Below are 12834 nucleotides of genomic sequence, written 5' to 3'. Positions count from 1 at the left end.
TCGTGGCCGCAGCGGCGCCGGTGGTGGGAGCCGGGTGCTTCAGTGAACTACCCGGGGACTGGTGATGACATGAATGGGGACCTAGCGGCAGTAAAGAGGCCTCATCAGGAGGAGACTCACAGCTGTGAGAAATGCTGCGGAGAGTTCTTCAGCGTCTCTGAGTTCTTAGAACTTAAGAAAAATTGCACTAAACACCCACCTGTCCTCATCATGAACGACAGTGAGGGGCCGATGCCTTCCGAAGACGTCTCCGGGGTTGGGCTGAGCCACCAGCCATGCAGTCCAAGCATTAAGGACAGGGAGAATGGCAGCAGCTCAGGGGACATGAAGGAGAAGCCAGGTGCGGAGTCTGTCCTGTACTTAAAGACAGAGCTCGCCCAGACATCCACAGCCCAGGACTTAAGCTATTTACCCCACACAGGAGATGGAGAGAAGACCCTCCCACGTAAGGATTGGAAGTGGCCTGCATGAGGACCCAGGATGGAAATTGGGGACCTGAGTGTTCCTCTTGGCCTGGCCTCTGGTTTTACGCAAGGCATGTTTCTCTGGTTCTCTTTCCCTCCCTCTCCAGAGTAGAACACTCGTTTAATTCTTTGTAGTTAGAATAAAGATCGGAACTTCATCTTAAAGATGACCTAGGAGACAACTGTATATGTCATTTTAAAAATTGAAAATACTTATTACAAAACAAGCTATTCTTTTCCGTCCAAATGGCAAAACTGCGGGAGGAAGAACATGAAGTAACTTCAGCTCTAATACAACTCCCAGAAACACAAAAGCTTACATTGGATCACTGGCCCTGCCATCGGCCAGGGGAGGTCTGGAGCTGCTCTCGCTGCACTGGGGGCTTGAGGCAGGTGCTCCTTGTTCCTGGGGTTCCCAGGCGTGGGGATCCTGGTAACGGTGGCCTCAGGCTTGTCCTGGAGATGAAATGAGTTGTATAATAAAGTGTTTCGAATTATGCCTGCAGCATCTTAACAGCTTAGAGTGATAAAGAGCGAGTCACTTCAGAGCTCTATGAGGTAACTACCGACTACTAAGGATGTCAGTGAGGGTGAAATGAGAAAGCCTGGTACTGCTTCAATTTTTTAAAGAAGCTGAAAGGGGGTTGAGAATTCAAGCAGAACCAGGAAAGTAATTGCAGAAAGGAGTTGAAGAAGCAGTAGGTAGTACAAGCATCTAAATTTTTTCCCCCCCTCAAGAGAACAGATATCTGGTTTTTTAAATATGAAATCTAATTTTTAAGTATAAATTATGTTAATACTGTTTGGATAGAACCAAACCCACACACAGGCTGACTGTGGCTTGCCAGCATGCATTCACACCTCGGTTCCGGTGGGAACCTTTCTGTCCCTCTTCCCCTAGGTTCACTACATGACGCATGGCGCCAGCAACAGCTCCGCGCGCCGCGGGAGGAAGCTGGCCATCGAGAACACCATGGCTCTTCTAGGAACAGACACAAAGAGGGTCCCAGAAGTGTTTCCCAAGGAAATCATGGCCCCTTCAGTGAACATGGACCCTGTTGTGTGGAACCAGTACACCACCATGCTCAACGGTGGTCTGGCCATGAAGACCAACGAGATCTCGGTGATCCAGAGCGGAGGCACCCCAACTCTCCCGGTGTCCTTGGGTGCCAGCTCCATTGTCAGCAATACCATCGTCTCCAAGATCGATGGCTCCCAGTGGTTAGCAGCGACGTAGAAAAATCGGGTGCTGCTGACAGCGTCCCCAAACACCAGTCCCCTCACTTCCTGGAGGAAAACAAGATTGCGGTCAGCTAAGAGACGGGAGAGCCCGTGTGAAGGAGAAATGCAGAGTGACTGCTTGAACTGGATCTTTTGTTTTTCTCGTTGTTGTTTAAAAACCCATCTCCTCCTGTTTGTTTTTTTACTGATGTGCAAATGTTTACAGTTGTGACCACAACCTCAGGCACGTCCAACAATCACAATGTTGCTATGCTGCTTTGCTAAAAAACAAAACCACACACATACTAAAACAAATACAGACTAGTATATATTTTTTTAATTTTGGAAGAAGCGGGTCTTGCAAAGTGGCTTTGTTACTTGAGACAAACTGTATATATGAAGACTTTGTACAAGCTAGAGGAACTATTTCCAAAGATTGTCCCCTGTTTCAAGTTGGAACTTACTAAACCATGATGGGAAAGAAACTGCTTAGCCTAACTGGGGAGAGGGAGCTGCATACTTCCGGGACTGTGTGCGGGTAAATGGACTGGGTCTGTCGTCTTTGCTGACCTGCTTTGTATGTCCCTCAACCCTGCACCCATCTTTTGTTTTGTTTCCTTTTTGAATGTACTTTCCTTTTTATTATTAACTAAGGTGTGGAATTACAAAATTCCTTCAACCTTGGGACCGTGAGTAGGATGCCCTCCAATGGATGATCTTAGTCCCTCGGGAGTCAATGTGTGTGTTGCTGCTTGTTGAAATACAGTTCAGTTGGAGCCCTAAGAGTGCCAATGTCTTCCCTGCTTCCAGATGCCGCCTTCCTGAACACCAGGACAGGTGGGCACCTGAGCAGGGGACCTCAGGTGACTTGATTTAGTTCACCAGTGCCTACTCTAGCGAAGAAATGAGTCTTTCATTATTGAAGAAACTCATGGAGGGTATGTTTCTGATAAGAGGTTCACATACTAATTTTTATAAAAATTTTGATGTGACTTATGCCAAGTAATTGTGAAGATTCTTTTCCCCCATGAATACTGCATGAAGGTTACAATGTTGGAACAGACGAGTCCTGGGTATGAAAGCTTTAATTTATCTACCTCATTTATTTTTTATTTTTGTAGCTTTAGTCTCTCTTTTCCTATTTTATGACCGCTGAAAGTGTTCCCAGTCCCTGTCTTAAACCTAAGAGTTGATGTATTGGTGGGAGCGGCTGGACCTTCAAGATGTTTTGTGATTTTTTTAAATCCCTTTCTTGCATATATAATAAGCAAATGTTGAAACTTTGCTCTGGTGGTTTAACGAGGAAAAAGAAGGAAAGACCCTGGTTTCCGAGTCTTTCCCCTCAATGTGGAAATGTACATCAAAACGTGTATCAAAAGTTGGTCTCTGAGTTATTGCACCTGACTTCAGGATAAAAAAAAAAAATTATTATTTTTTTGCCAAGTTGTGCCTTTCCTTCTGAAATTGTAAATGAACACAATACTAGAACCTGTTTACACTGTGAAGTGGATATTGTTACAGAGGACATGCCAGAGGCTTTCTCACTGTTATGCCTTGTGAATGTATGATCTACGGAGAAAACCTTGTAGTTTTACCTGCTGATGCTGACTGTTGGAAAATAAATTTTGGCATTTTTCCCCTCAAAAAAAAAAAAAAGAGTCATTCATTAAACCAATGGATCCATTATTCTCTTAGCTAGTCATTCTTTCTTTGAAGGCCCATGGTGAGTCACTGTCACAAATGTTTTTAATTCCTTATACAAAAGCCTAATAAAGAGTGTCACTAGGTGAATTTTTTGCCTTTTCAATAATTTCCCCTAAATGAAACCATAGTGCAGGCAATCTTTGTATTTGACTTCTTTCATGTAGCATAATGAGATTTTCCATGTTGTTGTGTGTATTGACATTGTATTACTTTATTTTAAAAAAAAATAGTTTCCTTGCATCAGCTTTGCCTTAAGAAAAGTAATTCTACAACATTATAAGTAAATTTAACTAAGAAGTATCCTGTTATAATCCTTTGCCTGTAAATATAAAAATAAACAAACTGCACTGGTAAAAAAAAAATTCATCCCTATTTTGAAACAGAATAATACAAAATTAATTTTTATCAACTAATAAAATGAAGTAATTCTCTCAGTTTTATGAATGCTGTGTATTCAACTTTGATATATTTGTTATATCAGAGTTTCTCCTTAGGATAAATAATTATGCAATATAAAAAAATCAAACCCAGCCAGTGTGACTCAGTGGTTGAGCACCAATCTATGAACCAGGAGTTCACAGTTTGATTCCCAGTCAGAGCATATGCCCAGGTTGCAGGCTTGATCCCCAGTAGGGGGCGTGCAGGAGGCAGCTGATCAATGATTCTCTCTCATCATTGATATTTCTATCTCTCTCTCCCCCTCTCCCTTTCTCTCTGAAATCAATAAAAAAAATATATTTTTTAAATCAAGGAATTAGCAAACATACAATATATGAGTCAGGACTCTAATTCCAAAAGACAAAAATCCAATTCAAATTAACTAAAGAAAGAAAAAAGGAAAGAAATGTATTGGATCACAAAAATGAAAAAGTGAAAGATGGCGTAGACTTCAGACATGACTGGATCCAAGAGATCAAACAATGTCATCACATTTCTGTCTCTCAGCTCCACTTTCCTCTGTGTTGTTTGTCTTGGAAAAGCTTTTCTCATGTAATGGCAAAGAAAACTGCTGATGAGTTTGTAACCTTACTAAATCCTTGAAACTTTGCAATTTCTTTTACTACCCATAATAATACTTACCCTCTGGCTCTATTGATCTAGACAGGGCTATTTGCCAATCCCTTAATTGCTAGGTTGAGGAAAATAATAACTGGTCAGCTTATGACCAATACACTGCTCTCACTGATTAATAATGGCACCAGAATCATATGCATTTATGGGGAGGAAAGTCTCAAGGCATAGTAATATATCACAAAGTAACATATCTACTACTCAGGCTATTTCAAATAAAGGATGCTCATGAGCTGAAACTTTTCCATATGTACTACATTCATAGAATTACCAACCAAAGAACTTACTGATATTTGTTTAATAAGGACTTAGTGGTGACTAATGGTTCTCTTTCTTATCCTATATAATAAAAGCCTAATATGCTACATTTCTGGCCGTGATCGGCCGTTCAACCAATCAAAGCATAATATGCTGATGATATGCTAAGGCCACTCTATCACTTGCTATGACATGCACTGACCACCAGGGGGCAGTCGACTGGTCGACCAATTGCTATGGTGCGCACTGACCACCAGGGGGCAGACGCTCTGACACATAGGTTAGCCTGCTGCTGGGGTCCATGTGATCGGGACTGAATGAGACAGGCCAGACATGCCCTGGAGCCCTCCCGCGGTCCCTCCCTGGCTGGCCAACCTCCCGCATCCCTCCCTGGCCCTGATCGTGCACTGGTGGGGTCCCTTGGCTTGGCCTGAACCCTCTCGCAATCCGGGACCCCTCGATGGGTGTCGGAGAACTGGTTTCAGCCCACCCGCTGGTGCACAAATTCATGCACCACGCCTCTAGTATTTGTTATAATCAGAGAGTTTAATTATGAATTTACTGATGCTGTCTAAGGGCTAAGGCACAGCTAAAATCATTCCCACATTCATTAACAGTTATAGGGTTTTTCTCCAACATGAATCCTCTGGTGTAGCCTAAGGGACAAGATCTGATGGAAAGCTTTCCCACATTCATTGCATTCATAGGGTTTCTCCCCAGTATGAACTCTCTGATGTTGATTAAGGTATGAGCCACAACTGAAGGCCTTCCCACATTTGTTACATTTATAGGGTTTCTCTCCTGCATGACTTCTCTTATGATGAATTAGAACTAAAGCATCACTAAAGGCTTTCCCACATTTACTGCATTCAAAAGGTCTCTCTCCAGTATGAATTCTATGATGTCGATTAAGTTGTGAATCAGTTCGGAAAAACTTCCCACATTTGATGCACTCATAGGGCTTCTCTCCAGTATGAATTCTATGATGTTGATTAAGGTGTGAGCGATAGCCAAAGGTCTTCCCACATTCATTACATTTAAAGGGTTTCTCTCCTGTATGAATTCTTTGATGCAGAGTAAGGGCTATGCGTCTGCTGAAGGCTTTTCCACACTGATTACATTCATAGGGTTTCTCTCCAGTGTGAATTCTCTGATGTTGATTAAGATGTGCACTCTGTCTGAAGGCTTTGTTACATTCCTTACATTCATATGGTTTCTCTCCTGTGTGAATTCTTTGATGTTCAACAAGGAAGGCAAAACGACTAAAGGCCTTTCCACATTCATTGCATGTAAAGGGTTTTTCTCCAGTGTGGATTCTCTGATGTTGAGCAAGATGTGCACTCTGTCTAAAGGCTTTGTTACATTCCTTACATTCATATGTTTTCTCTCCAATATCAGTTCTCTGATGTTCACTGAGAAAGAAGTCATGGTTAAAGGCTTTTCCACAGTCATTGCATGCATGAGGTTTCTCTGCACTGCGAATTATCTGAGGTTGAGTAAAGAATGAGTAACAGCTAAAGGCATCACCACATTCATTGGGTAATTTTCCAAAATGTGTTGTTTGACGTTGAGTAAATAATGAGTGGAAACTTAAGCGATTTGAAAAATCATTACTTTCATAATGTTTTTCCCCAGGAGGAATTCCTCTAGCTTTACTAAGGTATGAACTCTGGTTAAATTTTTCATATTCATTACCTATTAAAGATTCCTTCTCAGCACGTCTTTTGTGCTCCATTGGGACTGAATTTTGGGGGAACATTTGATCATAAATATCAAATTGATGTACTGGCTGTACTGTGGGAACTCTTTGTTGCGTTAAAAGTACTGACTTCAAGATAACACTTCTTTCAGAATTATTATAGTCATTGTCTCTTTTCATAGCATAGATTTCCTTAAGACTTGCCACTTGCCTGAAATGCCTCTCCTGATTTCCATGCCGCTTCTCAAATTCACACTTATATTTCCAAGTTTTTCTGAAACCGGAGCATTCAATGTCATGACTTATAAGTCTCTCCATTACTATGCTCTGAGATATTTCCTCTTCATCATCAATGTACCATTTTGGAGATAATTCCTTAATTTCATACCAAGACTCCCAGTCTGAAAAATATAAAGAAAGCAAATTTATCTTTTATCCTTTGCAAGGAGAAAGTAAACTATTATAGAAGAAATTGAAGAATTAATTGGAGGAATAAGGAAAGAAAGCACATGGTTCTGACATCTCTCAAATTAGGTTATGCAATATAAACAAAATAAAAAGAAAGAACAAAGAATGAAGAGAGCTGCTAGAGGAAGGTATATGTGCTGGTAATGAGGAGGAGGTGACTGGGGAAACAGGTTAAATGCAGGACATCAAGAAGTAGACAAAATTAAATGCCAAAAAGATAAATATTTGGAGACAACTGTGTAGATCATAATCACAGTTTCCCTGCCTCTAGTCTTTAAAGTCTCCAGTCCATCCTGAACTATCCAGTCCTATTCATAAGATGAAAATATCCACAAGGATAGGGATTGTTTACTTCTTTTTCTCCTTACTGTTGCATCCAGTATCTAGGGCAATGGCAGCATTTTGTTTAATCTATGAATCCTGACAAAATGCTCAACAACTTCTAAAATTTTATCAGACCAGAGGGGGAAATTTTTTTCCCCCTCAGTGTCTAGAAGGAATCTAGAAGTCAGCATTTATCAATATTGAGAGAAAAATGATGCTTCAGAGTACATACTTGATATTTTCAGGAGAGGATACTGGTTGATATAAAAGAGAAAGAAAACTATTGTTTAAAAAATGATCTCAAAAAGAGTGAAATGAGAAAGTCCTTTTACTGACACACCACAATAATCAAATGATATATTCACCTATTTAGAATCTACTACTAGAGCACCTAATAGAGGAGAAAAAAGTCTGAGACACAGGTCCTTCTTTTTAAAAACTCTATTGAGAAAGATAAAATTCTGTGCATAAAAATTCAATATGCCACATAAAGAATTAGTTAGAATGATACTGATTATGAGTAGTATAAATGTCAGAAAATCAGAGATCAAAACTCTCTATCTTAGTTAAATATAGTCTGCAAACAGCGATTATGAGCTTGATTTTCATATTCAAACTCCATCAACAAAATGATTTTCAAGGCTTTGATAAAGTTTCCAAAATATAATAATTATTTCCATGATGGAGTCATTTTCATGTTTTGAAGTACTTAGTGATCATTTTAGAACTACACATATTAATATTTTGGGGTTAATTAGATACAGTCTTTTCCATTAACTGTTTACCATCTGCTGAAAATAAAGCTGCCTCCATACTAGGTCAGTACAAAATTGGAACGCAAGAACATATTGTTCATCTGTACCTTTATACTCTCTTCTTCAAACAAAGCCCCTACACCCACCAGTTAGTTCTTCCTAAGTACAGCCATGGATATTATCCTACTTGGACCCCTATCTTAACCCAGGCCTGAGAGGGCTTTGTTCACTGATCCTCTGTTAGGTTCACACTGTTGATCTTTCTTTCTACAGAAGTACAACTATTTCTGTTTCCTCATCCATTCTCCTAAACCTCTTCTCCTGTATCTATCTCTCATGAACACTACAGTCCCTCTTACTAAGAATAAATCTCTACTCCAGGAAAATAGCAGTTTTATACAACACCTAATAGTCCCTGCTAGCTGCACCCAACCAGAACTTGTGGTGTACTTTTTACCAAAGATAACTAGTAGGAGATTTGGACAAACAATGAATTATGTGGCTCTGAAACAGGTGTCATTCCCTCACAATGCTGAGTAAAAGAAGCCTGATGGGAGGATACTACAGACACTTCTAGTATAGGAGATTCTGAGGTTCCTAGAGCTCCAACCACCCTCTTAAAAAAAAGAATATTCTTGACTTAGGCAGCAAAATGCTGTAGCAAAAATGTCAAGGTATGATCAAATTGGAATCCATTCAGAACTACATAGTAGTAGGCTTATGTATACTGTTGGAAGAGGAAAAGGTCGTATTAGATGTGAATCTAGTTCGAAACCCAGGAGATTCTATTGGCATATAGATCAATGGAACAGAACAGAGACTCCAGAAATCGACCCAATCCATTATGCTCAATTAATATTTGACAAAGGAGGCAAGAACATACAATGGAGTCAAGGCAGTCCCTTTAATAACTGGTGCTGGGAAAACTGGACAGATACATGCAAAAAAAATAAAACTAGTTCATCAATTCACAACATACACAATAATAAACTCAAAATGGATAAAAGACTTAAATGTAAGGCGTGAAACCATAAAAATCCTAGAATAAACCAAAGGCAGCAAAATCTCAGACATTTCTCGCAGCAATATGTTTACAGATGCATCTCCTAGAACAAAAGAAACTAAGGAGAAAATAAACAAATTAGACTACATTAAAATAAAAAGCTTCTGCACAGCAAAAGAAACCATCAACAAAATGAAAAGGGAGCCTACTATATGGGAGAACATATCTGTCAATGGAACATCTGATAAAGGTTTAATATCCAAAATATATAAGGAATTCATACAACTTAACAAAAGGAAGACAAACAATCCAATTACAAAATGTGCAAAGGACCTAAATAGACACTTCTCCAAAGCGGACATACAGATGGCCAAGAGACATATGAAAAAATACTCAAAGTCACTGATCATCAGAGAGATACAAATTAAAATTACAATGAGGTATCTCACACCGTTAGAATGGCTACCATCAACAACAACAAATGACAAGTGCTGGCGAGGATGTGGAGAAAAGCCAAACATGGCTAGTGTGTTGGGAAACACACTTCCATCATCACAGAATCTTCTATTAGACAGCACTGGATAGAGAACCAGATTAATATAACAAAGATCTTACAGTTGAATGAAGAAAAGACAGGAAAATAGGACACTGTTGGTGGGAATGCAGACTGGTGCAGCCATTATGGAAAAACAGCATGGAGTTTCCTGAAAAAAAAAAAATGGAACTGCCATTTGACCCAGTGATCCCAATTCTAGGAATTTACCCAAAGAGACCCAATTCATCAATGAGAAAGAATATATGCATCCCTATGTTCATAGCATCCCAATTTACAATAGCTAAAACCTGGAAACAGCCCAAGTACTCATCAGTAGATGAGTAAATAAAAAAGCTGTGATACAGCAGTAAAAAAGAAGAGTCTCTTACTCTTTGAGTCAGTCTGGAAGAACCTGGAGAGTATCATGCTAAGTCAGCCGTGGGCAAACTACGGCCCACGGGCCGGATCCGGCCCGTTTGAAATGAATAAAACTAAAAAAAAAAAGACCATACCCTTTTATGTAATGATGTTTACTTTGAATTTATATTAGTTAACACAAACACTCCATCCATGCTTTTGTTCCGGCCCTCCGGTCCAGTTTAAGAACCCATTGTGGCCCTCGAGTCAAAAAGTTTGCCCACCCCTGTGCTAAGTGAAATAAGCCAGTCAGAAAAAGACAAGTACCCACTCATATGTGGAATCTAATGAACAAAATAAAATATTGAACGAAATAGAGCCAGCGTCATAGAAGCATGGAACAGACTGTCGAATCTCAGAGGGAAGGTGGGAGTGGGAGGATGAAAGGAAAGAGATCAACCAAAGAACTTGTAGGCATATATGCACAACCCATGGACACAGACAATAGGGTGGAGGAGGCCTATGTTGGGGAACAGGGGTGGGCTATAAGGAGTCAAAGGGGGGAAAAAGAGGACATATGTAATACTTTCAACAATAAAGATTTTAATAAACAAACTCTGGAGACATGTACCTTATGGGGAAATCTTAAGAAGGAGGGAGTTTGCTGCTAATGCCCCAAATATGTTCCAGTGAATAAACTGACTAATGGCACACAGACTTACAGATGGGATCTCCTTCTGTAAAAGACTAGATAAAGTTATGCTGTCCAATACGGTAGTCCCTAACCCAGGGGTGGGCAAACTTTTTGACTCGAGGGCCACAATGGGTTCTTAAACTGGACAGGAGGGCCGGAACAAAAGCATGGATGGAGTGTTTGTGTGAACTAATATAAATTCAAAGTAAACATCATTACATAAAAGGGTACGGTCTTTTTTTTTTTTTCTTCCAGATAGATATTCAAGAAGGAAACAGCTGCCTTAAATTACACACAAGACCAGAGAGATTTAAATATTATTTTCAGAGCATTTCACCCCAAAGCAACAGAATATACATTATTTTCATTTGCACATGAAACACTAATATAGACAACATGTCAGAACATAAAATAAGTCTCAATAAATTCAAGAAGACTGAAATCATATCAAGCAACTTCTATGACCAGAATTGTTTGAAACTAGAAATCAATTGCAAGAAAAAAAAATCTGAAGAACATATGGAGGCTAAATAACATGCTATTAAAAAATGAACAGGATAACAATGAAATCAAGAAAGTAATCAATAGTTACCTTTCAACAAATGAAAATGAAAACATAATTACACAAAACCTATGGAACACAGCAAAAGCAGTCCTAAGAGAGAAACTCAAAAAAATACAGGCCTACCTCAAGAAGAAGAAAAATCTCAAATAAACACTCTAACATTACACCTAAAGGAATTAGAAAAAGAACAACAAGCAAAGGCCAAAGTGAATAGAAGGAAGGAAACACTAAAGATCAGAAAGAAATTACATGAAATAGAGTCTAAAAAAAATGCACACACAAACAATACAAAAGACAATGAAACCAAGAGATAATTCTTTGAAAAGATAACAAGATTGGTAAACCTTTAGACTAATCAAGAAAAAAAGAGGAGCCAAATAAATAAAAGCAGAAATGGAAGGGAAGTAACAACTTACACCACAGAAATACAAAGAATAATAAGAAAGTACTATGAACTATATGCCAACAAATTGAACAACCTGGTAGAAATGCATAAATTTCTTGAAACATACAATCTTCCAATATAAATGGAATCAAGAAGAAAAGAAGGAAATATGAACAGACAAATTACAACTAATGAAATTGAAGCAGTAATTTAAAAAAACCACACACACCCTTCCATCAAACTAAAGTCCTGGACTGGATGTCTTAACAAGTGAATTGTACTTAATATTAAAAAAAAAAGAACCAACATCTATTCTTAAATTATTCCAAAAAACTCTAGGACGGAAAACTCCTGGGTGATTTCATGAGGCCAACATTATTCTAATTCCAAAACCAGATAAAGATATAATAACAATAAAATTATAGGTCAATATCCCTGATGAACATAGATGCTAAACTCCTCAACAAAATATTGAAAAACTGGATCGGGCAATAGATTAAAAATATCATACACCATGATAAAGTGGGATTTCTTCCTGGGATGCAAGATTGGTACAATATCCACAAATCATTTAACATATTACACTCCATAAAAAAATGAAGAATAGAGGAAAAACCAAAATGGTGACATAGGTAAACACCGGAAATTGCTGCCTCGCACAACCACTTCAAAAATACAACTAAAAGACAAAACGGACATCATCCAGAACCACAGGAAGGCTGGCTGAGTGGAAATTCTATAACTAGAAGTAAAGAGAAAAGCACTGAGACTCAGAGGAGGTGCGGAAGTAAAGTGCAGAGGTACGGAGGCACACGCTGAAAGGGCTGGCAACTGAGGAGGTGGTGCACATGGAAAGGGCTGGCAGCTGAGGACGCGGCGCGGCGCACGTGGAAAGGGCTGGCGGCTGAGGACGCAGCGCATGTGGAAATGGCTGGCAGCTGGGCTGGCGGCTGGGGACACAGCACACGTGGAGAGGGCTGGCGGCTGAGGATGCGGTTGTCTTTTTCAATCAGGAGGGAGTCTCAAGCTCACAACTGCTCTGAACTCCAGTTCCGGGTGAATCTCTGGGGACTCAGACTCATAATGGGAGAAACTGGACTGTCTGGCATCGGGCAGAACTTGAGGGCGGCTTTCTCTCAGAGGTGCTGGCAGCGATTACCGGAAACTGAGACCCGGGGCCTCTTAGGGTAGGACTGGGGAGCAGCCATAGCTGCTTGCTCCGCCCTGTTGATCCCCTGAGACCCCGCCCCACACAAGCTGTGCACAGAGGCTTTTGCATATGAAAGGCCTGGCCCTTTGCAACCTGAAAATTACCTAACAAACTGCAGCTG

General features: G+C 39.9%; 1 protein-coding gene across 3 annotated transcripts in view; it reads right to left on the bottom strand.

Moving 5' to 3' along the window:
* Positions 1–5110: 5110 nt before the first annotated feature.
* LOC102240592 (zinc finger protein 527) overlaps positions 5111–12834 on the bottom strand; it is a 25909-nt gene continuing 18185 nt past the window's right edge. For all 3 annotated transcript variants that reach the window (XM_014528087.1, XM_014528085.1, XM_014528086.1), the window contains one exon: positions 5111–6818. In XM_014528087.1, the coding sequence (XP_014383573.1) occupies positions 5329–6818 (1490 nt within the window). In that variant the 3' untranslated portion in view covers positions 5111–5328. The remainder of the gene's footprint in view (positions 6819–12834) is intronic.

This window comes from Myotis brandtii, unplaced genomic scaffold, assembly GCF_000412655.1.
Source record: "Myotis brandtii unplaced genomic scaffold, ASM41265v1 scaffold616, whole genome shotgun sequence".
Taxonomy (NCBI): domain Eukaryota; kingdom Metazoa; phylum Chordata; class Mammalia; order Chiroptera; family Vespertilionidae; genus Myotis; species Myotis brandtii.
Note: the sequence above shows the minus strand (reverse complement) of the source record. Positions and strands in the feature narration are given on the sequence as shown.